This window comes from Mastigoproctus giganteus, chromosome 4 (genome assembly GCF_048544385.1).
Source record: "Mastigoproctus giganteus isolate SK-2022 chromosome 4, ASM4854438v1, whole genome shotgun sequence".
NCBI lineage: Eukaryota > Metazoa > Arthropoda > Arachnida > Uropygi > Thelyphonidae > Mastigoproctus > Mastigoproctus giganteus.
This window is the reverse complement of record NC_143578.1, coordinates 242,971,900-242,997,235: the sequence shown is the minus strand read 5'-3', so window position 1 is coordinate 242,997,235 and position 25,336 is coordinate 242,971,900. Positions and strand designations below refer to the sequence as shown.

The following is a 25,336-nucleotide window of genomic DNA, read 5'->3' as shown; positions in this document are numbered from 1 at the left end:
CATTTCAGGTACTTACAACACTTTGCAGTTATTGCAGTAAGGTAAAAGGGCACTTTCTTTTTGCTTAATACTCTTTAGAAGCTAGAATTCCAACTCTGAGGGAAAAACACACACACAGAGCTACTGTTGCACAATGAAGATTGTGAATAAAGATTCAAGTAACCGACTCATAAACAGCACGGCCCTAATTACTGATGTTAAGGGGAAACTAACTCCATCTTAACCTTTCCTTGTCTTAGCAATATAATTAGCCATTTCTCTGCTCCTTTGATTCCCAAGTTCAAATTAGGAGAGGAACCAAACAGCCAACAAATAAAGCGAAACTCTATAAATATACAGCTGCTAGAGAAAATAAGTTAATAAATAGACTTTTAAACTTAATTATCTATGCATTATTCACAGCATGTGGCCAGCAAGGTATTTACATATATATGCTGGCAGTGGTTAGGTGATAAGATTTTGTTTTTCATAGCGGTAAATATACCAAGTACTGCATTTAAAAAAAAAAAAAAAAAAAAAAAAAATCAAAGAGTTGGAGTAGAAAACAATGCAATATTATTCTCCTAGAACAATTTCAGTACCAGCTAAAGCAGACAAATGAAACAGTACCTTCTTGCTTGCCTTTAGCTACACACAGTGAAAATATTTCATTAGGTAAAATCACATCTATTCTAAAGTGCAAGACTTATCAAATTGCCATCACTGACACAGAAAATAGAGCTAAATTCTCCAGTGATTAAAAGACAAAGAGATCAGGAAACTGAATAGCATATACAGGAGGTGCAGGAGTGGCCTGTCGGTGACATTCTTCTCGGGCTGCTGGATGAGGTGAATTTGGGCGGCTTGAAATGTCTACTGCTGATGGAAGTTTTCCAAATATTTCATTTAACTTGTTCTGAAGATCTACAGTCTGCATAAAAAGAGATTACAGAAATCAAATAAATAATATCATTGTGCAGTTAAGTACAATTTTCTTTTTTTAAATTAAGGATCACTTCCCCCTCCCCACCAAAGAAAGATTTGAAAGAATGACAAAACATACTTATTGAAAAAATATCTTAAGTCACGTCTTAAGTCCCTAAATGCAAAATTTTACTTACACTTTTCATCTGGAAATCTTTCTTGGTTGTGGAGTTGTTTTGAATAACTCAGCTAAGCCCAAGAAGTAACATCACATCATGATTAACAAAAAACAAAAACACACCCTTCTTTGATCTCAGGAAACAATACACCTGGTCGTCGACTTACGACCTATATGACTTACGACCGGCCGCACTTACGACCACAAAAAAAAAAAATAATAATAAATTAATTAATCGATGACGGGAGGCCTGAAGACAGCACCAGGCACATACACCCAGTCACTCTCTCTCACATACACCCAGTCGCTTTCAAGTATCTGTTGCGTGTGGTGTATTAATTAAAATTCTACTGAAATACGCATAAAATGTTTAGTAAAAGGAAAATGACTTCATCTACATATACGCCAGCTAAAAAGTCAAGGAAAACTATTGATTTAGAGTGTAAAATGAAAATTATCCAGCAGTATGAAGGCGGAAAGAAAGTGAATACGATAGCATGTGACTTGAAGTTATCACATTCCACGGTATTGACGATACTTAAGGACAAAGAAAGAATTCGGGAAGCTGTGAAAGGTTCTGCACTTATTAAGTCTACAATTTTAACCAAACAACGACAGGAACCCATCCATGAAATGGAGAAATTGTTGTTTATGTGGATGGAAGATTTAATACAAAAAAAATACACCCATGAGCCTTCACACAGTGCAAGCAAAGGCTAGAAGTTTGTTTCAGTTTAAAATCACGCGCCGGAGACGATTACACAGAAGATTTTCAGGCTAGTACTGGGTGGTTTAAGCGTTTTTAAAAAAAGATTTTCTTTGCATAATGTCTCTATAAATAAACATTTCCTACCTCAACCCAAGAACATGGCCCTGACGATGCACAACCCAGCACAAGCAAAGATTGAAAATTGATTTTGTAAATTTCATTTGTATTAATTTTTACATTAATTTTAGATTGTATTTTTGTGTTTACAGTACATTATGTACAATATAATTATAGATTGTAGTTTTGTTTTTTTATAAACAGTATGAATAATAAACCAATTAAAATGTAGAGAACGTTTGAATTTAACCTCATAGAGAGAGAGAGAGATAGCCTAGGCGTAGAAACGAAGGTATATTCAGTATCGCTAAGTAAAAGATAAAAACATTACTGTATTTAAAATGAAAAATAAAAGATTATAAAAATAAATCATAAAGATGATAAAAAGATTAGAAAGGTTAAAAAATACTGTTAATAAATATATGGCCGACATACGACCAGATCGACTTATGACCTGTCAGTCAGAACGGAAGTCGGTCGTAAGTCGACGACCAACTGTAGTATTATTTTTTAAACATGGACAACAACACTGCAATCTGAAAAATCTGTTTCTCAGGAAACAATGTTGAAAACCATTGAAGGGTAGTGTCAGGCAAAATATTAAGAGTGTACAGGTAGTTCCCAACTTTGAATTAATTCGTTCCTAGCACACGCTCGTAAAGCAAAAACTCAAAGTGGGAATTTATTTCCCATAGATGTAATTGTTCAAAACTGGGGTTACGTTCACAACAATAAAATCTGACCATAGTAATATTAAATAAAGGTCAACAAAACAATAGTTTATGCATAAACAATGAGTTATTTATTCAAAGAAATGAAAACACAGCCTTTAAAATCAAGCAAATTATAATAATAAAGAAATTATTTATGTCATACAAATGTTAAAGAATCTTTATTCTTCATCATTATCAACTAAATGCACACTCATTGCTGGTTTGGCACTCAGTTTGTTGGAAGCACAAGGAGTCGTCATCTTCAGAAATGCTTCAAGTCGTTTTGTTCTCAAGACAGTCTTCTCATTTTTTTTTTTAAATTTCATGATAGCATGCATAAGCATTTTTTAAATCTGTAGCAACTTTTCTAGTGCTCTTGAAATTTGAATCTTGTGACTCAAAAATCTCAATTGCTTTTTCTGTGTTGAAAAACTTCATCAAGCCCCTTGAGAGTGAAGGAATGAACAGGAGTTTCAGCTGTTAAATCATCTTCCTCAGCTCCTTCACATTTTTCCATTTCAAGGAGGTCTTTTATTTGTGAGCCCTCCATTGTATGCTTGAAGCAGACCAGTGATGTCAGTTGTAGAAACCTTAATCTGCAATCGGTTAGCAATATTAACAACCACTTCTGTTTAATTTTGTATGATCTCTGCTGGTTCTTGAAATCCTTAAAATTATCAACAAACTGAGGAAGAGTTTATTCACAACACCCTTCAAATTTATTCCCCTTAATAAGTCAGATAAATTTGAAATAAGACAAGACAGCAAAATAAAGAGCAACACAACCACTGTAATGTCAGCAAGGTAATTGCTTTATGTTATGTGAGCCAATGAGACTCTCTCATTGGCTCACATAACATAAAGCTACACGTATGGTTTGAAATGCCGTATTTATGAATGTTTAGCATTTATTTATTGCAATTAATGTTCACATTTGATTTTGTTGGTACTTGATACTTAAAAAAAAAAAAAAAAAAAAAAAAAAAAAAACTCGGGGAAATCGTAAAGTGGGAACTGCCCACAGAGAACGTCAAATTCTGTTGCCGATGACATTAACAAAAGTTTGAAAAGGCAGTCAAATTACAAGCGATAACATGAATATTTATTTTTTAAAAATATATACTGATAGTTATTTTTAAATTTATATTTTTGTTATATTGGCAAAAAACAAAAAAAAAACAAAACAGACTGTGATATGTCATGGAGAGAAGCAAGGTGCATAATACATTATGGCATTTGTTGTGAGGAGACCTTGAACCTTTCTCAGTAGTGTCAACTTATGTTGAAACAGAGTATTAATACCTTGCAAATCACAGAACTACTCTGATTATATAGCGATATATTAGACAATGTCACAGGATTAGCTACGTCATGTAGCTGTCATTTTATAATTAAGGTATTACAATTATAATTAATGTATTATACCAAGTCATAGTAGGAACATCACTATCAGGTACGATGGTAATGCTACCCATAAGACAGGACATAATATGCTAATGGCGATGAATGTACTTTTCCAGTGATCATAAGTTGTCCCCATCCCTGTAAATATTGCACATCACTGCAACAAAACTTAAAATGTAGGGCAGTCACAGATCCCCCCCCCCCGACTCTTCTCTCACATTTCATATTTGTATGAAATGTTAGGGAGTAGTGCTGTGCTGTGAACATGAAGAGCCTCATCCAACAGTATTCTCTCTCTCCCTAACGGAATTGATGATATGTAAGCAGCCCCAAGATCAGCACAATGACCCTTCTTCCAAATGTGTCCAAAAAAGTCCACCTTTGAATGTCTTAACTTTTTTTTTTTTTAACCTTTTCTTGATGTCAATGTAGCTTGCTAAACAGTCTGAATGTTGTATTTCCATAGAACCATGGAATAAAATAATATGCAAGCTATGCTGACATTGGAAAAAAAGTGTCCTATGCACCCCTACCCCATAGCTTCTTCAAATATTAATTCGGGAAATCACATGCATTAAAACAATTGTGTTGAAAATTATTTCAAGACAATTGCTATAATGAACTTAATGAAAGAAAATTATTTATATAAGCGAGGAGGTCATTTTCATGACCTTGGGGATCATTTGAATACATCATTACAAAAATCTCTTCTGAGTACCAATTAAATATGGTGGACTGGGGATATACTGTGGATTCTTCAAACTCTTCCATAATCAAAAATGCCATGTCTACATTAATGTTATATGCAGTGGTTGTACAGATTAATATGACAATGAAAATCAATCTTTCTGGATTATCAAGCTATCAAATGCCTCCATGCCATTGTATTTTCAGTTGCCTCTTTAGCCATAGTTAAAGAATTAAAAAAGGAGGGACTTGCTCTTTTCCCATTATCAAAAACAGAAAAACCATTCTCCAATTTTCTATAACACTTGCTAAACACCACTGATCTGCCTCCCTCTTGGTCTATTCCTGTACATATTCCACTGTGCCATCGCCTTCCAGGAGGTTGACTGCCAAGGATCTTCACTCTTCTTGGCCAATCTTTGTAGTTGAACCTGGTCCATTCTTTCAAGTTCCCCATCCATAATAGTCTCAGGCATCCACTATTGCCTTCTTTTCCATAATTCTCTTTAATGTGTTTATCCGTGTATATTTTGCCATTTACATCTTTGTTACTTAATTTCGTCAATATTTTTAGCATTAATTTCTCCATCCATAAAGTCTCAGGCATCTACTATTTCCTTCTTTTCCATTAGGTGTCCCATTTGTTTTTTTTTTTTTTTTTGTTAGTTGTTGGCGCATCAGCTTCTATGGCCATATTGCACCTCCCAAAGTTTTTGCATTTTACTGTGATCCAAGCCCGAGGCGGGAATCGAACCTGCGACCTTTGGGTTGCCAGGCAGGCACTTTACCTACCTGGCTAGCCCGGTCGGCCTAGGTCTCCCATGTACATTATTTTCTTTCTCTTTAATGTGGTTATCTGTGTATATTTTGCCATTTACATCTTTGTTACTTAATTTTGCCGATATTTTCAGCATTAATTTTATTTTTGTGCATTTCTGCTCCATATGACAACACAAACCAAGCATTTATTAATCCTAAGCCTGCTTTTTTATATCAAGGTCTTGGAATGTTAACAAAATTTTTTCACTTTGTTAAATGCATGTTTTGCCATAGCAATTCTTTTTATTTCTGCTTGACTTCTTCCATCGCTGGTTACTGCAATTTTAATCGTTAGTGGATTATGGGCTGAATTAATGTCTGTTCCTGGTAGTGTCTTTGCCTGTATGTAGTGATGGGCAAAATCAAAATAACCAATTATGAAATAGAAGAGGAAAAAAAAAAAAAAAAAAAAAACAGTAGAGGGATTTGAACTAATGTTACCAAAATTTTTTCACATTATTAAATGCATGTTTTGCCATAGCAATTCTTTTTATTTCTGCTTCACTTCTTCCATCGCTGGTTACTGCAATTTTAATCGTTAGTGGATTATGTTCTGAATTAATGTCTGCTCCTGGTAGTGTCTTTGCCTGTATGTAATGATGGGCAAAATCAAAATAACCAATTATAAAATAGAAGAGGGGAAAAAAAAAAAAAAAAAAAAACCAGTAGAGGGATTTGAACTAATGTTATCAAAACTAAAGTTGAAGTCCTGCATTGTCCTATGCTAATCTCTCTCTCTATCTAGTAATCAGCTAATTTTTCTTTTGCTTCAACTGAATTTGTTGAACTGACATTCTACACCTCCTGCTTTACTAATTTTTATTGTTTAGCCCCAAGTATATAGTCTTCCATCTTCATAAAGACTGTTCCTTGATACACAAAATTAATAACTTCTTCCAATTTCTTGTCTTTCCCAACTTTCAATTTTTATTTAACTTTTTATATCTATTTCACTAAACTCTGTCAGCAAGTTTCATTCTTTTATTAAATTGTCCACGAGAATTACAGTAATCTCTTTAAAATCTAGTACCCATGGGAATTGAGAGGTGTCAGATTTTTCAATTTTCCAGATTTTAGAGAGGTACAAGTGGTTAAACGGTTTTGGAAAAGAACATTTCAACGAATATGAAGCACTAACAAATGAACTTATTTACATCTGTAAACATTTATAATGACTTAAAGGTAGAGCTAATGAGTAAAACTGTATAATAGTTTAATTTGTTAAATGTAAACAAATGACAATAAACACAGTCACAGCAAATTGTCACAAATTGCACTGTTAATTTTAAATGCATGCCTTAATGCAGTATCAGAAAATATCAATGAATGTATTTCAGAGGGAAAAAATACTTTCACACTGGAGGATAACAAATTAACTTCTTCTTAAGGAAGTATTATAACTAGGTATATGCATTCTTTATCAATTTACATGACATTTTAATTTTAATAATGTACTATAGAGAAATTTCAATCAATGGAAAAATTCAATCAGTTTCTCACACATAATAATAAAGATGGCAAAGTTTTGGTTTTGCTGCCAATATAACTGACAAGTTATATTTACAAATATAACAGGTAGCTGACAAGGTGTATGACTAGTTAATAATGGCAGTAAAAGAAAACCTTGGTTGTATGGAATTAAGTCTTATTTTCATGCATGTGTGTGTCAGTAAGTCACTTTATCGAGGAGATTATTCACATATTTTAAGCAAACATTTTTTTAGCTGTGTACACAGGCATTTTTTATCTCTGTGCTCTCAGCTATTCTGAAGTGAACAGCTGCCCACTGGCTCATACAAGCAATGTACAACAGCAATTAAGTTGCAGTTTATAGATTAAGCACTGAAATGAAAGATAGCTGTAAAAGAAATCACTTTTTTTTTTTTTTTTTTTTTTGCATGGATTATTAAAGAAAAACACAATCATTAATATGATTTTCAGATTGTGTTCTTAATATTTCCGAATTGTGACACCCCCCCCCCCCCGCTGCCTTGGTAAAATATGCTAGATTTTAAAGAATTCCATACTTTAGTTTCATGTGTATGGTTCCCATGAATTATATGAAAAAATTGTTACTGAAGGATTTGAGGAAGAGACCCTTCGCAAGCTAAGCCTGCGGGGAACCAACAAATGGATGATCCAATACCCAGCCCCCTCTTCTTGTGATGTAATCTGTTAGCAGGGAACCAAAAATGTGCTCATTTATTCTACTCAATGAATAGGGGAGGTGCTGGAGCAAACAATGTGCAAATTCATTCTACTCAACGAATGGGGAGGTGCTGGAGGACTGTGGTTCAGGCCCATGGCTACACTGTAATGTTTTATATTCTCTCTCTCTCTCTCTCTGCCTGCCCCCCCCTCCAAGAATGCATCCACCGCAGCAGTGACATTGTTGTTATTGGGAAGTTGAAATTGGATTGCTAGCCTGTAATTTTTCAAATAAGGAAGTAAGTGAAAGTCCATTCGTGCTAAATCTGGTGAATATGGGGAATGGGCCAAGATTTCAAAGCCACACTCATGCCATGCAGCTATGGCAATGATAGATTTATAAGCAAGTGAATTGTCCTGATGGAACAGGAAGGAGGAATCAATTTAGTTTTTCTTGCAGGGGTAGAAGAGCAATGTTTCCATTGTTTGGACTGCTCCTTTGTCTCTGGCTGAAAGTGATGGACCCATGCCTCAAACATGGTCACAAACCTTGCAAGGAAATTTGCTGGATCTGCATGAAAACAACACAAATGTTCACTTGACTTGACAATGCTTGTGCATTTTTGATCTGCTGTCAACAATTTTGGGACCCACTGTGCTAACACCTTTTCATAGCAAGAACGTCTATTATTATTATTATGTGGTACACACATTCAAATGATATGTCCAAGACACTGGCAATGTACCAAACTGTCAATCATCACCAGATCATGCACACTGCCAACAACTTCTGGAGTGATGAATGTTGCTTGGTCTTCCACAGTGTGGGTCATCTTTCAGGCTCTCCCTCCCTTGTTTAAATTTTGCTGCCCCACTTCTTTATCATGGAATAGGAAGGGGCATTCTCTTGAATGTTGTAACCATATTCTCATGAATTGGCTTTGACATTAGTCCCTATTTCCCAAATATTGGATGACTGCACAATGACTGATTTTGTCCATCTTTCCTCATTCACACAACTTTGACTTCAGGATCTGTAATTAAAAAAAGATATTACTGACACTGCATGAAACTTGGTGGGTTACTATTAGACTGCTGTACAAATTGGAGTAGTATGGCATTAAGGACAAGTTTCTGAAATGGACAAAGGGATGGTTGAGTGGGAGACAGCAGAGAGTGGTAATAAATGGACACTACTCTATGTGGACTAATAAAATTAGTCCACATAGAGTAGTGCCCAATAGTAGTAGAGTCCCCCAGGGTTCGGTGCTGGGCCTATTGTTGTTTTGTGTATTTATCAATGATATCGATGAAGGTATATCAAGCTTAATGTCCAAGTTTGCGGATGATACAAAGGTTGGCAGGGTTGTTAATGACAGTAAAGACAGTATGCTACTGCAACAGGATCTAGAAAAGTTAGGCAGATGGGCTGAGAAGTGGCAACTGAAGTTGAACATTGACAAATGCAAAGTACTGTATATGGGGAGCAGTAACCAAAGAGAAACATACCAATTGTGTGGTACTCAGCAAGGTGGAGAATGAAAAAGACCTGGGTGTGTGCAGTCAAATATGAAGTTCTCTGAGCAGTGCAGATGGGCTGCCAGAACAGGTCATGGAGTTTTGTCAATGATATATATAGGAATTTTGCTAGCAGAGACAAGGAGGTGATTATCCCTTTGTATTAGGCAATGGTTGGGCCACACCTTGAATACTGCATACAGGTCTGGAGGCCTGATTTTAGGAAGGATGTAGAGTTGCTAGAACAAGTATAGAGAAGGGCAACAAGATTGGTGAGAGGAACAAAAGGGTCCTCTCACCAAGAGAGGCTTAAGTTCTGCAAATTGCAGTGGCTGGAGACTAGGCACCTGCGAGGTGATCTGATTGAGGTGTATAAGGCCTTGAATGGTTTGAGCAGGCTCAATGCTGATGGGATACTTCTGCTTGCTGAGATTAAGAACCTGAGGGGGCAAAGATTCAAATTCAGGAAAGACAGTTGTAGATAAGATGTGCAGAAGTTTGCCTTTAGCCAGCGGGTAGTTGATTGCTGGAACAGACTTCCACCTGTTGTTGTGGAGGTCAACAACTTCAATAAGGTTAAGGCAGAACTAGACAAACATTTGGAACAAATTGATAGGTGAAATGGGAAGGGTTTTTTTTTTTTTTTTGCTGACGCTTTAAGCTTGCTTTCTTGCATCATATGCCTCAACTAATGCTAATGCTAAGTGTTATATATTATGTACAGAAATTTTCAACACCTTACACTATCCTTTCATACTCAGGCATGAACTTTTCAAACTGCTCCTTGTACAATGCTGTTATATTAAAAGAAATCCTGCCATACTTCTACATACACACAGAGTGTTTCAAAAGATATTCAAAAAAATCTGGTATATATTCCTGATTCCAATTCAGAACAGTTACAGAGCTATGGGTGTTTTAATTTTTGAATATGGCTATGCAGTTTTGAAGAGTAAAAAATAATAAGCAGACACGTATATTAAGAAATATTTTACTAGCATGTCTTCGTATTCTTATTTTTTAATTATTTTTTTACCATTAAACTCTAAAGCCACTTTTTAAATTTTACCTGGCCATAGTTCCATAAATATTCAGAATCAGATATGAGAGAGAGAGACCATTTATTTTTCAAGAAACTAAATAGCATTAGTAGAGGCATATGATGCAAGAAAGCAAGCTTATTCAGCATCAGCCAAAAAAAAAAAAAAAAAAACAACCACTACTCCCATTTCACCCCTCAATTCGTTCGAAATACCTGTCCAGCTGAGCCTTAAATTTGTTTAGGCTATCAACTTCAACAACAAGCGATGGAAGTCTATTCCACAAACCAACTGCCCGCTGGCTAAAGGCGAATTTCCGCACATCTATCCGACATCCGTCCTTCCTCAATTTGAATTTATGCCCTCTCAGGTGATTATTCTGAGCAAGAGGAAGAATCCCATCGGCATTGAGCATGCTCAAGCCATTCAAAGCCTTGTACACCTCTATCAGATCACCTCGGCGATGCCTAGTCTCCAGGCTTCTCCAAATACAAAATGTAAAAGGCAATTACAACCCTGGAGAGTATACTAGTGATAATCACAAAAAAAAATATACTGTATACTGTACAACATTGCATATATTTATTGTAAATATCTGTTCCTTTTTAATTTTATTTTATATATTAGCATTAGCAAATGCACATGATGCAAGAAAGCAAGCTTATATAGCATCAGCCAAAAAAAAAAAAAAAAAAAAAAAAACACACAACCCCTATTTCACCCATCCACTAGCTCCAAACGTTTGTCAAGTTCTGCCTTGAATCTATTTAAGCTATCAACTTCTACAATGACAAATGGAAGTTTGTTCCACCAATCAATGACCCGCTGGCTAAAGACAAACACACATCTATCGTACAACCGTCTTTCCTCAATTTAAATTTATGCCCTCTCAGGCGATTATTCTGAGCAAGAGGAAGAATCCCATCCACATTGAGCATGCTCAAACTATTCAAGGCTTTATACACCTCAATCAGATCACCTCGCAGGTGCCTAGTCTCCGGATACTGTAGGTTGCAAAACTTAAGCCTTTATTCGTAAGAGCAACCCTTTGTTCCACTCACTAATCTTGTTGCCCTTCTCCATACTCGTTCCAACAGCTCTACATCCTTCTTAAAATGAGGCCCCCAGACCTGTATACAGTACTCAAGGTGTGGTCTGACCATTGCCTTATACAAGGGAATAATCACCTCCTTATTCCTGCTAACAAAATTCCTGTATATCATTGACAAGACACCATGAGCTACTCTTGCAGACCGTCTGCATTGCTCAGAAAACTTCATATCTGGCTGCACAATTATCCCCAGGTCCTTTTCATTCCCTACCACTGTCAATGTGGTACCACAGAGTTGATATGTTACTCTGGGATTACTGCTTCCCATATGTAGTACTTTACATTTGTCAATGTTAAACTTCATTTGCCACCTCTCAGCCCATGTGCTCAACTTTTCTAGATCATGTTGCAGCAGTGTACTGTCATTAGTGTCATTAACAACCCTGCCAACCTTCGTATCGTCTGCAAACCTGGACATTAAATCTGATATACCATCATCAATATCATTTATAAATACAGAAAAGAACAATGGACCCAACACTAAGTGGACGAAGTGGACATTAATAACATTAGTCCACGAAGAGTAGTGTCCATTGATTACCACTCTGTCTTCTCCCATTCAACCATCCCTTTATCCATAGCAGCAGTCTTCCATGTGCAACAGTATCAAAGGCTTTTCTAAGATCCAAATATATGATATCAAAGTTATTCTTTGCATCCAGTTCCATTGTGATTACATCATAGTATCCAATCAAATTAGTCAGACAAGACTTCCCCTTATCTTGAAACAGGCCTATGGGGCTGGGAATTTCCATACTATAATAATTAATGATAGACACCAGCCAGGAATTAAACTAAAAATTTACTATACAATGAAATATGATGCAAATAAAATAAAACACTGATTAAATTATAGTTAAAATATAGTTAAAAACAATAGAATTAATTAAAATAAACTAGGTTAAAAGCGATAAAACAATACAATCTGGAGCTTTCGGACTTTCGGAGCTTTCTGGAGCTTACCACTCTGTCTTCTCCCATTCAACCATCCCTTTATCCATAGCAGCAGTCTTCCATGTGCAACAGTATCAAAGGCTTTTCTAAGATCCAAATTATGTGGGGGAAACGGGCCGACGTTTAAAGGACCGTCTGGGGGAACACACGACCGCTATCAAGACTGCTAACTATGCGAGGTCTGCTGTGGCAGAGCATTTCTGGGAAAAGCAGCATCGGATCTCCCCTGAAGACGCGGTCATTACCGACCGCGCCCATGGATTTTGGGAACGCAAGTGGCTCGAGAGCTTGCGAATCGGTTCATCCAGTCACAATACTATTAATAGGGACAGGGGGATCCGTTTACACCCCCTGTTTGAGGCAGTTGTCCTCAGAAGGGATGACCGTTTCTGTTTGACACGCTCCCGAGCCACTTCCATTTCCGATACGCGCATGGAGAATGTAGATCATGTGTCTGATGATCACGTGCATGAGTGCCATGGACCGGCTACTTAAGGATGTGTTTTAGCACTGGTAGTATGCTGTTGAAGAAGGAGACGGCAGTTCTCCGAAAGCTCCAGATTGTATTGTTTTATCGCTTTTAACCTAGTTTATTTTAATTAATTTTATTGTTTTTAACTATATTTTAACTATAATTTAATCAGTGTTTTATTTTATTTGCATCATATTTCATTGTATAGTAAATTTTTAGTTTAATTCCTGGCTGGTGTCTATCATTAATTATTATAGTAAGACTTCCCCTTAACAAACCCATGCTGTGTCCGAGCTATAACTGAAGCCTTGTCTAGATGATCCTGCAATGCTTCTTTAACCAGTGCCTCCATTAATTTCCCTGGAGCAGAAGTTAAAACTAATAGGCCTGTAATTACCTGTGTCTCCCTTTGATCCTCCTTTGTGGATTAGGATCACATTTGCACATCTCCAGTCCATGGGTACCTCCCCTGAGTCCAGGGAAGCTTTCATAATTATGACTAAGGGTTTGCTTACTTCCTTTGCCGCCGCCTTTAATATAACTGGATAGATTCTATCCACCCCAGGTGCCTTTCTTGTGTTTATTTTCAACAATTTCTCCTCTACTGTACTCTCAGTTATTACAAGATTATCTAGCTTACTGCCAGAGTTGAATACACCTCTGGATATATATATATATATATATATATCTTGATGATTATATATAATCATCAAGAATAATGCAATAGAGAAGTTATATGCTATAGGGGGGGGGGGAAGAAAAATTAAGAATTACATTAGATAAGATTAGATAAGACTGAATTACAATAAAATGAATTATGGATCAGGGTCACTGCTAACGCAAAAGTACCCTACAGCCATAATGTATATATAAAATATTATTAGTATAAAATACAGTAAGTAGATGTTTATGCATAGAAATAAACTAATGAAAATACTGTGTACCCTGGGAGCGATATACGTTGTGAACGAAGGGGGGAAGAAAGGAACCCGGGAAAAAAATAATTTTTATTTTTTCCGGTTCCTTTCTTCCCCCCTTCGTTCACAACGTATATCGCTCCCAGGGTACACCGTATTTTCATTAGTTTATTTCTATGCATAAACATCTACTTACTGTATTTTATACTAATAATATTTTATATATATAAAATATTGAAAAAAAAATAGGATTTTATCATATTACTGAACGACTAAGCAAGCAAGAAAAGTATTAGATTATTAAACTGGCTTATGGATCTGGGGCACTATTAGTTATCGTAGAAATACCCAGCAACCATAATGAAATATAGACAAATGTTTATTTTCAGTGTATTGGGTAGGGGTGCTGATCTGTCAATTGTAATTACCATGGAAAAATTGAGAAAGCCAGCAAAGTAAAAGCAGATAACCTGAAATTAAAATTAGATTAGCATAAAAATAATAATGATAATAACAATGGTACCTAAAGTAGAGGGTCCTAGGGTTTTAACTACTACTTCAAAAGTTCAGCAGCCAAAACCGTAGAAGCCACCGCAATAAGCAGGGTCTCTGTTTCTGTTATGATGTATACGTTTCGCACATATACATCATAAGCCGAATCGACAAAGACCAAAAGGAAGGAATAAAATTCAAACATAAATAAAAATAAATATATAAGTATAAAATAGAGCTAAAAAGCTAAAATAATGTCAATTAAATGTAGTTAAAGGAAAAATGAAAGAAAGTTTGAATTCAAAAAGAATGTAAAATAGTACGAAATTTAAACAACATAACTTTAGATAACGGGATAAAGTCTGGTTAATGCCAACTTACTGTTTGCTTAGACCAGAATTGAAGTTAGCTATGTGTGGTGATTACATAGGAACATCGCAGACCCAAAGAAGAAAGCTGATAGTTCTCTCTACAGTATATTTATATCATTTGAAGTTACCCCGAATGAGGGGGGGGAGAAGAAGGTGTGAAATCGTCAAAGTGTGCCGACCCCCGTGTGGCGGGGAAATAAGCAATTAAACAAATGAGGCAAAGTGTCAGCATAGGGAGAATCAACGACTAACAAGTTAGCGTAGAAAAGACACTAACTTTAAGAAAAAAGGAGAGTCAGCAGGGAAATAGCATCTTGATATTGCTTTCGGCCAGCCTAATCACGCATGAGAAACAAGTTGTTATTAAGGAGAGTAGAAAGCAATTGGAAGAAGGGGAAATATAGTTGTTCGGGGTTGCTAAACCTGTTTCATAGTTGGTCACTGGATGGAAGACTGGACAAATGCCTCATGTGTTTAAGTCAATATTGGTATTGTTATTGAAGAAATGTAAAAAGAAGAAAAAACTGAAATACAAATAACGATGTCAACAAAATTTGTTAAAATTTCATACTATATTTTGCCTTCTTTTTGAATTCAAACCTTCATTAATTTTTCCTTTAACTAGATTTAATTGGCATTATTTTAGCTTTTTAGCTATATTTTATACTTATATATTTATTTTTTATTTATGTTTGAATTTTATTCCTTCTTTTTGGTCTCTGTCGGGTTGGCTATGATGTATATGCTTCGCACATATACATTATAACAGAGACCCTGCTTATTGCAATGGCTTCTACGGTTTTGGCTGCAGACCCTTTGAAGTAGTTAAAAGCCCTAGGTATGGTATTGTTGTTTAAGGGCACAAGGGCAGCTGAGGCCAAAATGTGCCAAAAAGCTTTAGGACCCACTAGGCCTCCGTAGCCAAGTGGGCAGGAGCGGGAGTGCAGTAGCACACGCTCTTTGAATAGACCGGGTTCAAGCCCCTGACTGCTGAATACGGTCGATCTGCCAACCCGCACTGGACCAGCGTGGCAGATTATGGTCCATTTCCCTCAGCATGAATTGTTGAGGAGGCTTCCACCCTGCAGTGGGTTGATAATGGCTGCACTTTACTTTACTTTAGATACCATCATTGTTATTATTATTATTATTTTTATGTTAATCTAATTTAATCTCAGGTTATCTGCTTTTACCTTGCTGACTTTCTCAATTTTTCAATGGTAATTACAATTGACAGGGCAGTACCGCTACCCAATACACTGAAAATAAACCGATATATATATTTTCATACACTATCCTACCAAAAATCTTGGGGATACATAGTTATTTAAAGAAATTAATAGTATATTGGCTCATCACTGGTCATGACTGCTTCAATGTTTTGTGGAAGACTTTCTACTAATTTCCGGTTGAAATCTTGTGGTACTATACTCCACTCTTCCTTTTAAAACCTTTCTGAGGCACCAATAAAGAGGACCACCTTCAAATTTTGCAAATTCTTCATTCCAATTCATTTCAAAGATATGAAACTGGGAGAGGCTCTGTGCTGTGCAGCATTTTGATGTTATTCTCTTCAAATCATGCATTCAGTTTTTGCTTTATGACATGACTGCTCTACCGGAAGGTGAAGGGCAGTTTATATAAAAATGCCAAAATGCAGAGTTCATGCATTGAGACTACCAGAACCACAAGAAATATTATGGACAATGATGCCTACTTTTCCTTGACCATATAGCTGGGACAACACACATGTAGTATATGTAGAGCATGTAGAGCAACTCTCTTCTCCACAGGACAATTTCCATTTGTCTGCAGTCTGTGTTTAGTGCTCACTGTACCATGCCAACTGACTGAGCATCTGTCTCTGATATTAACTTATGAGTGAGCTGCATCTCTCCCTTAAAAATCCATGGAATGCAACAGTCTGCATATCATGGAAACATTTACCTAGAATCTGATGAATTAAGGTAATCCACTGCCTCAAAGCTTTGTGTATACTCATTGTTAAAGGTTCAGTATGTTTAAAATGATTTTTTTTTTTTTTTTTTGATTTGGTAGTTGTTGGCGCATCGGCTTCTGTGGCCATATTGCACCTCCCAAGGTTTTTGCAGTACTTTGATCCAAGCCCGAGGCGGGAATCGAACCCGCGACCTTTGGGTTGCCGGGCAGGTACTTTACCCACTCGGCTAGCCCGGTCGGCATGTTTAAAATGACCACATAATTTACTGTTTTTATCAGAGAGGTATCCCATGATTTTCAGTAGGATAGTGCAAGTTCCTCCCAAAAGAAAATTTATGAAATCAAAAATTACCAACTAACATAATTTTATATTTATCTTTTAGTAGTAGTTAATATTGAAAAAAAAAAAAAAAGAAAAAGATATTACCTGTTGTTCTGATTTAGCCACTAGATCTTCAAATGCTGCTGTTCTAAATCGCTCTACTATTTGAAGCCGTCGTTCTTCTTCTGCTTCTCTTTGGGCACCAGGTGGTTCTGCCATCATTTTCCGCAGTGACTCAACAGTAATTTCTTCTTCAGGATGCCTCTATGGATAAAGTTAAACAGTGAGCATTCCACGGTAGTTATTTTTTATTTTGTTAATGCAAATTACCTGTTGTGTATGCTATGGATTAATCTGTGGTGTCACGTATTGGTTAACATATCTTTCTGTTTCGGATTATAATAGTAGAATGTAGTGGATATGTGAAAAAATAGTCAGGTAAGAATAGAAAATTAGGCAGTTCAATGGGTAATTATTATAGTTTTAGATTATGGGTCTGATTTTTTTCAGACAACCTATAGCATCATGAATCGTCATTGTTCTGCTATTCCATGGGTCGACATATGAAGCCTCACCACCATACCCTGTCCATGTACTCCTCTCCATTGTTGATTTCATTCCAGTTTCCTCCTCTCTTAATGACATCAGTCTTTATCATGTCCTGCCACCTCATTCTTGGTCTCCCCCTTGGTCTTTTGTCCCTTAATTGTAAATCAAACATTCTTCTTGGCAAATGCCTCTCATTCATCCTCTGACATGTCAAAATCATTTCAAACGGGACCTTTCAATCCTATTCGGGAGTTTTTCAACCTGAATTCTCTCCCTAATTATATCATTTCTGATTTTGTTGTCTTGTCTTTCTGGCTATGCTCCTCACAAATCTCATTTCTGCCCCCTGCATTCTGCTTTCATCCTTTTTCCTCATAGTCCAAGTTTTAGAAGCATATGTCACAACTGGTACGTAACAGGCCTGATATATCACCTTCTTACACTTCAGTGGTATGTTCCTGTTCCAGATCAGATCTCTTGTCAGCCTATAGAAATTCCCGCCCACTTGTATCCTTCTACTTATTTCTTCATTTATCGCACCAGTCTTTGTAATGGTGCTTCCTAGATACTTGAAGTTGTTAACCATTTTTAGCTCTTTCTCTACCATTGTAATGTATCCTTCAGGCTTGCCACTCCTCTTTAGAACCATCACTTCACTCTTCTCCTGACTGAAAACCAGTCCAAATTCATTGGACTGGTTTTCAGTCAGGAAATTCCATACTAGCCCACATATCAACTTGACGCTGCACTTGTTCCCTGCTCTCTCCCCATATGCAGAGGTCGTCTGCGAAGAGCATGACTTTCATCTGGTCTTGTCCAAGTTGTTCCGCCACTCTACATTGCACATCATTCATGACAGCTATAAATAGTAGTGGTGACAGGATGCCTCCTTGCCTCAAACCAGATGTTATTTCGAAACTCTCTATCAACCCCATCACTGTTCTTGCTTTGGTGTACATATTCTCAATTTTCTCCACAAGATGTTCCTCTATCCCAAAGTTTCTTTAAATCTCCCACACTTTCTCTCTCTTCACGGCATCAAATGCTTTATGTCCAAAAATGCCATCCATAATTCTTTGTATTCATAAGACTTTTCCATCAGTTGCTTGATGCAGAAAAGCCAGGCCTAAAGCCATACCTACTTTAGCCTTAGCCATCCTACTTTCAAATGTTCCTCTTATCTTCCACTCTAATTCTCTCGTACAGCTTACTCACATGTGATTATTATTAGCTATATGGTGCAAGAAAGCCTGAGGCTTATGCTGCACCAGCCAAAAAAATTTCCTGAGTTACCCTGAGAGAGAGAGAGAGAGAGAGAGAGAGAGAGAGAGAGAGAGAGAGAGAGAGAGAGAGAGAGAGAGAGAGAGAGAGAAGTAGAAAGGAATTAGCATTAGTAGAGGCATACAATGCAAGAAAGCAAGCTTATACAGCATCAGCCAAAAAAAAAAAAAAAAAACTCCCATTTCACCCTCCATTCATTCCAAATGCCTATCCAGCTCAGCCTTAAATTTATTTAGGCTATTTAGCTTCCACAACAAAAGATGGAAGCCTGTACCACCAATCAACTACTTGCTGGCTAAAGGCAAATTTCTGCTCATCTATTCTACAACTATCTTTCCTCAATTTGAAACTGTGCCCCCTCAGTCTGAGTAAGAGGAAGAATCCCATCAGCATCAATCAAAAGAATCACCAAGAAAGAGTAGAATGATGATATCCAGTTCAGGACCCTGGGTGTGCCAAGCCCATACTCACCAGATATGAGCCCCCGATGTCATTGTGATGCCTCTATAATTGGAACACTTCTTCCTGCTTCCCTTCTTGAACAACGGGATGGTCAAACCTTCTTTCCAGTCCTTCGGCACCTGTCTCCCATCCCAGATCTTGCAGAACAGTCTATGTCCACACTCCCTGCCTTGCCTGTAGCCTTCAGCATCTTTCCATTTAAGCCATCTATACCAGCAGATTTACCTGCCTTGATGTATTTCCATGCCTGCACTAGTTGTCAGACAACCTATATACACTGTAAAATTATTAGATCTGAAAATTTTGTGCATCACATTTAATTTTCATCTTTTTGTAAGAAGTAGATTCATAGGATCTTTTCTACAAGATCCTTTGGTAGCACACACACAGTCACACTATAAAGCGTAAGCACCTACTGTCTTCACCCATATCCATCTATCTGCATGCAAAAACTTTATTCCCAGCAGACAGATTTATTGAGCCATTTCAAATTTCATTAAAATTAGTCATATAGAAATCCAGCAATTATTACTTTTTTTCATACAATTTGTATGTAGAATAGAAATTCACAGATTAAAAATGTTTTAATACAGTACTGTCAGCTTTAGACAGTCTGTGCTTCACATGTACTTTTATGTAAGATTCGTGAATGTAGTGTCACTTGATTTATCGGGCTAATTTTGCATTAGCCAGAAAAATAAAATAAAATTTGCCACCCTAAATGCTGAATACTGATAAGCATTAACCAATTATAAAACAATATCGAAAAATATTTTGGCGCCCTCTTGAACTGCAGCCCACAAGCAACGTTTACCTCACCTATCCCACTCGCAGTGGCCGTGTGTCAGAACGTAGTTAGTTCACGATTATCGCTTGTGGCGGGAGGTTACTGCTTGTGCATTCCACTTGATTTTCTAAATTTATTTATATAATGAATAGTGAAGAGTATTTTTCTGTTCCTTTCTTTTAGATCAAGCGCTAATTTATCAAAAAAAAAAAAAAATGCTTTTTGGCATACACAAGATAACTCGGGATAGCCCAAATGGGTTAATTACTCCCATGTATTTTCTACTAAAAAATTTATAAAAAAACAAAAAACTATACAACGAGTATTCGCATGATGCATACTTTTAATCTGTAAAATAAAAAAAGTCGATCCGTTATGACACATTTTCAGGAAAAAAAAAAAATGTTCCGGGAAGGGGTTAAAGAGCTTATTAAGCTCTTTCTCTCGCTTAATTATTATAACTTTGCTGATCTCACCAGTAATTTTTCTTCTTGAAAGAGTCTCTGGACTTTTCAAGAAGAACAATGTCTTTCTTTAGGTACAATCTCCATACCTGAACACAGTATTCCAGGATCTGGAAAGGTTAAGCAGATGGGCTGAGAGATGGCAAATGAAGTTTAACATTGACAAATGTAAAGTACTACATATGGGAAACAGCAACCCCAGAGCAACATATCAACTCTGTGGTACTACACTGACAGTGGTAGAGAATGAAAGGGACCTGGGGGTGATTGTGCAGGCAGATATGAAATTCTCTGAGCAGTGCAGACGGGCTGCAAGAGTAGCTCATGGTGTATTGTCAATGATATATAGGAATTTTTCTAGCAGGGATAAGGAGGTGATTATTCCCTTGTATAAGGCAATGGTCAGGCTACACCTAGAGTACTGTATACAGGTCTGGAGGCCTCATTTCAAGAAGGATGTAGAGCTGCTGGAACGAGTACAGATAAGGGCAACAAGATTAGTGAATGGAACAAAGGGGTGCTCTTACGAAGAAAGGCTTAAGTTTTGCAAATTACAGTGTCTGGAGACTAGGCACCAGCGAGGTGATCTGATAGAGGTGTATAAAGCCTTGAATGGTTTGAGCATGCTCAATGCTGATGGGATTCTTCCTCTCGCTCAGAATAATCACCTGAGAGGGCATAAATTCAAATTGAGGAAAGACAGATGTAGGACAGACGTGCGGAAATTTGCCTTTAGCCAGCGGGTGGTTGGTTGGTGGAACAGACTTCCATCCCTTGTCGTTGAAGTTGATAGCCTAAATAAGTTTAAGGCTCAGCTGGACAGGTATTTTGAACGAACAGAGTTGTGAAGTGGAAGTGGTTTTTTTTTTTTTTTTTTTTTTTTTATTTGGCTGATGCTGCATAAGCTTGATTTCTTGCATCAAATGCCTCTACTAATGCTAATGCGTGGTCTAACAATAGACTTATACAATGGGATTATGATGTCCGTATCTCTACTAGCAATTGTTCGATCATTGATAGGACACCAAGGGCCTTTCCTTGCAACCTGTCTACAATGCTCAGAGAACTTAAAGTCTGACCGTATTGTAACACCCAAGTCCCTTTCCTCTATTATTGGCATAGTCCAATTCTGCAAGTGTATAAGCTAATTCTAAGTGGGTGGTGCCTATAATTTGTGTGTCAGCTATCTTATTTCAAGATGGCAGATCAAAATAAAAACCCCATCCTTTCAGGGTGCCAGAGCCCTACCCTTCACATGTTCTATGAATGTGATAGCAAAAAGAAACTAGCAGCAAACTCTTCTTTAACAACAAGTCATAAATCCTCACTGGGGCATTACTTCTCTGCATGGATGTTATCTTTTTAACCTTGACTTCTCTGACTCAGTCCTGTGTACACTTGACCACACAAAAAATATTTCACCGTTATCAAATGAAGCACTATAATGTACTTGAGAAGTAGACATGCTCATGTAATCAGACATTTCTTGTGCATGGGGGGGGGGGAAAGACTGAAGCTAACAACTTTGGGGAATACAAAGGTCAGCTGGATAGATACCCATGTGAGGAGGGAGTCAAATAATTATTTTTATTTATTTTTTGGCCAGTGCAGCAAAAGTCCAAGGCATCCGTGCACCATATAGCTAATACTAATACTGAAATAATGCAGTCAAGGAAAAACACTAATTAAATCAGATCTAATTAAGTTTGAGTACACTTTATCATATTAAGCAGAAAATTACAGATTTCATGCGAATTCACAACAATTTTTGTGAAAAGTTGTTTTCACAATTTTATCTCTCAATCATATTGATGATAAGATTCAACACAAACCCCGAAACAACACCTCTTTATAAGCAGATTATGGTCAGTAAAGTTTACTTACATGAAATCATTAACTTTAACATAATAGTCAACTCAAACTTAATTTCCCCATGTCTACACAATTTCTTAATAAACAACAATGTAATACCTTTTTTGCAATTCTTCAAATAAGTATTTCTTTTTTTATTTGATTCTTCAAGGTCAAAAGTTACTGTGCATCATAATCTTTACACTTGAATGAAAGAGTAGAATTGACCATTAAGGTTCATTCTACTTCTTCAGTTGAGTGTGCAAACAGTCTAGACCAAAAATAATAACTTCTCTAAAACATAATGCTCACCCTAGTAACACCAGGTGATGAAGATACACTATCAACTTCCATGCTAATTGAGTTCAAGTCACTAATACTTCTATTTACAGTAACTTCTCCTAATTGGGGAAAAAGAAAAAAAAAACTGATTAGAATGCAAAGCTCGTCAATAGGTAACAGAGATTTTGAAGTAAAAATGTGTAATATCTTCATGCTGAAGGATAGATAAACACAGTATTAACAGCAGAACATGCATCCTCTTGCTATAGGGAAAAGTTTGCATTATAAAATTAGATATTTAAAATAAATTGCAAGATATTGAATATAATTCTGTTAATTGTAATTCAGTTCCTGTTTATGTATATGTGAAACGTAAATTATAATAAAAATGGATGAAAAACCTGTTAAAACACTATTGAAAAGGAAGGAAAATTGTCTGAACCTGACAAGAATAATTTTTTGAAAGTACTAACCTTCTTTCCAGTGATGATGTACTGAAAATAGATTTAAAAAAATAAATAAATAAAATAAATAAATATGATACAGATGTTTGGAATGTATGTATACACAGACACACCACAATACAACATTCATATTGATGAATAACTTGCATATTTTACAACTTAACATCTAAGAATTCGCAAGTTCAAAATAGCCAACTGGCCTTGACCAATTCTGCCTATCACTGACTTCTTATAGTCAACATTTTCTGCTAGTAGTTCCTAAGTAAGTGAAACTGTGTACTTGTTCTATTGTTTGTCATAGATTTGATGGATATTTTCCTGGTTTCAAAAATTTTCACAATCTTGGCTTTGTTGAAGTTCATGCATATGTCTTATTTTATGTATGTTGACTTAGGATATTTAGGGCTTTTTACAATTTAGTCAAGTTTTCTGCCAAAACTTGTTGAAGTTCATGCATATGTCTTATTTTATGTATGTTGACTTAGGATATTTAGGGCTTTTTACAATTTAGTCAAGTTTTCTGCCAAAACTATCACGTCATGTGCATATTTAGGTTGGTCCAATTGGTTGTTATTCCAGGCAGACCTCTATTCCTTTTTTTACAATATTTAGTAGGAAGATGTTGAAAAGTAAGGGAAAGAGAGGGCAGCCCTGCACTACAGCTTTCATGATAGGGATTTTATCATATTTGATATTCCTTGGCTTTACTGCTGCATTAATTCTATAGAATTCAGTTAGAAAGTCTAGCATGGCGGTGTTAATACCATTATCTGCTAAGGTCTTTATTAAATTATTTCCATTTTCAGATAATCAACGGCTATCATCACTGTCTATGAAGCAGCAATACATGTATTTGTTTCTATCCAAAACTAGGTCTTCCAACTTTAGGAGCATGAGGACTGCATTAGTTGCACCTTGCTATTCTGAAGTCCCTTCCCCCATTACTGCATCATATCATTTCTTTAACCTGTTTTGTAGAATTATAGCTATTCTGTAAGCACAGCTGAGGTAGACAGATTTGGAGTCTGAGCACAGTTGTCGATCTGCTTTCTTACAGATGGGGATAAGGATTTTCTCCATTCATCTGGTATCTCATTTTTCTAGGATGAGGTTGAAAAGCTGGACGAGAAAGTTGATTATCTGACACCATCCTGTTTCCAGAGTTCTATAGGTATTGCATATATGCCAAAGGGGTCTTATTGTTCATCTAGTATACTGCTATGAGAGTTTCATCTCTGTAGATTTTGAGTAGTTCTGTCCCAATCATGTCTTGTCCCAGTGGGGGACAGACAGTAGTCTATGAACAGTTGAAGGTAAAGTGTGCTGTCCAAGATGGTTATTGCATGGAGAGTAAAGGTTCAAGAGGTTTCTTTTTTTTTTTTTTTGTATGAAACCCCCAAAACATGATATAGTATTTAGTGCTGTGCATGGGTTGAAAGTTCAGAAGATAAAAGATGATATTTGTTGACATTAGACTTGAACTTCTATTGACTGAAATTTTCAGGAAATATGTATGAAGGATGATGGTTCCAGAAAATGGAAGTTGAAGGAATAAATGAGGAAGAAGAAAGTTTGTTCTTTGAGTTTGAAGTTGGACAGTAAATGGATGTTGGCTGGTGGCGGCACGTGTTCGGACAGTTTTGAAAGAGAGAGCGGGAATTATAGAAGCCAATTCAGAAGAACAATGCTCATGGAAGTATCTATAGAAAAGGCATGCAGCAGAAACAGAACATCTATGAGACAGAGTGGAGACACTCTGTTAGAGATGAGTCACTAATTAATCTAACTGCTCTCTTTTGAATAAAACTAGAAGTCTGAGAGAGGTTTTGGCAGTGCCACCCCAGATGTGGGAACAAATTCTATGGTAGGGTGGATTTGCAATTTGTACAGAGTGAACAACTATTTGGAAGAAAAATAATGCTCAGACTGAAAGAGAAAACCAGTTTTTTAGATGCTGAGGAGGCAATATTTGTAATGTTCTTATGCCCAGAGAGATTAGAAGTCAGAGTAATCCCAAACAGAAATATATGATCTTGCCTATAAATCAGTGTCATCGAGGATAAACATAGACCTGGGGTTGGCAACCATTTTTGATCTAATTAAAAAAAAAAAAAAAGAAAAAAAAAAAGAGAATCCAAAGAACCGCACCTCAGTTGAAGCTGGGAGGAGGGAGAAGAGGGGTGGGGGTTTAAGAAATGGAATAGAGTGGGAAGGTGTTTTATTAAAAAAATATTTTGAAATATTATTTATTAATACTGAAAAAATGTAACAAACATCTAATTAGGTACGAATTAATGTGACTTTTGCTGCTCAACTTCTTGAGTGAGTCTCTCAACATCAGGCGAGTATGCTGTAATTTTCA

The 25,336-nt window shown here is 36.5% G+C and overlaps 1 protein-coding gene across 4 annotated transcripts in view; it reads right to left on the bottom strand.

Annotated features, from left to right (window-relative positions):
* Positions 1-540: 540 nt before the first annotated feature.
* stmA (Protein EFR3 homolog stmA) overlaps positions 541-25,336 on the bottom strand; it is a 227,380-nt gene continuing 202,584 nt past the window's right edge. For 3 of the 4 annotated variants that reach the window (XM_090371261.1, XM_090371260.1, XM_090371258.1), the window contains exons 16-19: positions 22,984-23,004; positions 22,541-22,629; positions 16,940-17,098; positions 541-910 (exon numbers count right to left, since the gene is read on the bottom strand). In XM_090371261.1, coding sequence (XP_090227387.1) covers positions 737-910; positions 16,940-17,098; positions 22,541-22,629; positions 22,984-23,004 — 443 coding nt within the window. In that variant the 3' untranslated portion in view covers positions 541-736. The remainder of the gene's footprint in view (positions 911-16,939; positions 17,099-22,540; positions 22,630-22,983; positions 23,005-25,336) is intronic. The other variant, XM_090371259.1, reaches the window with a different exon arrangement.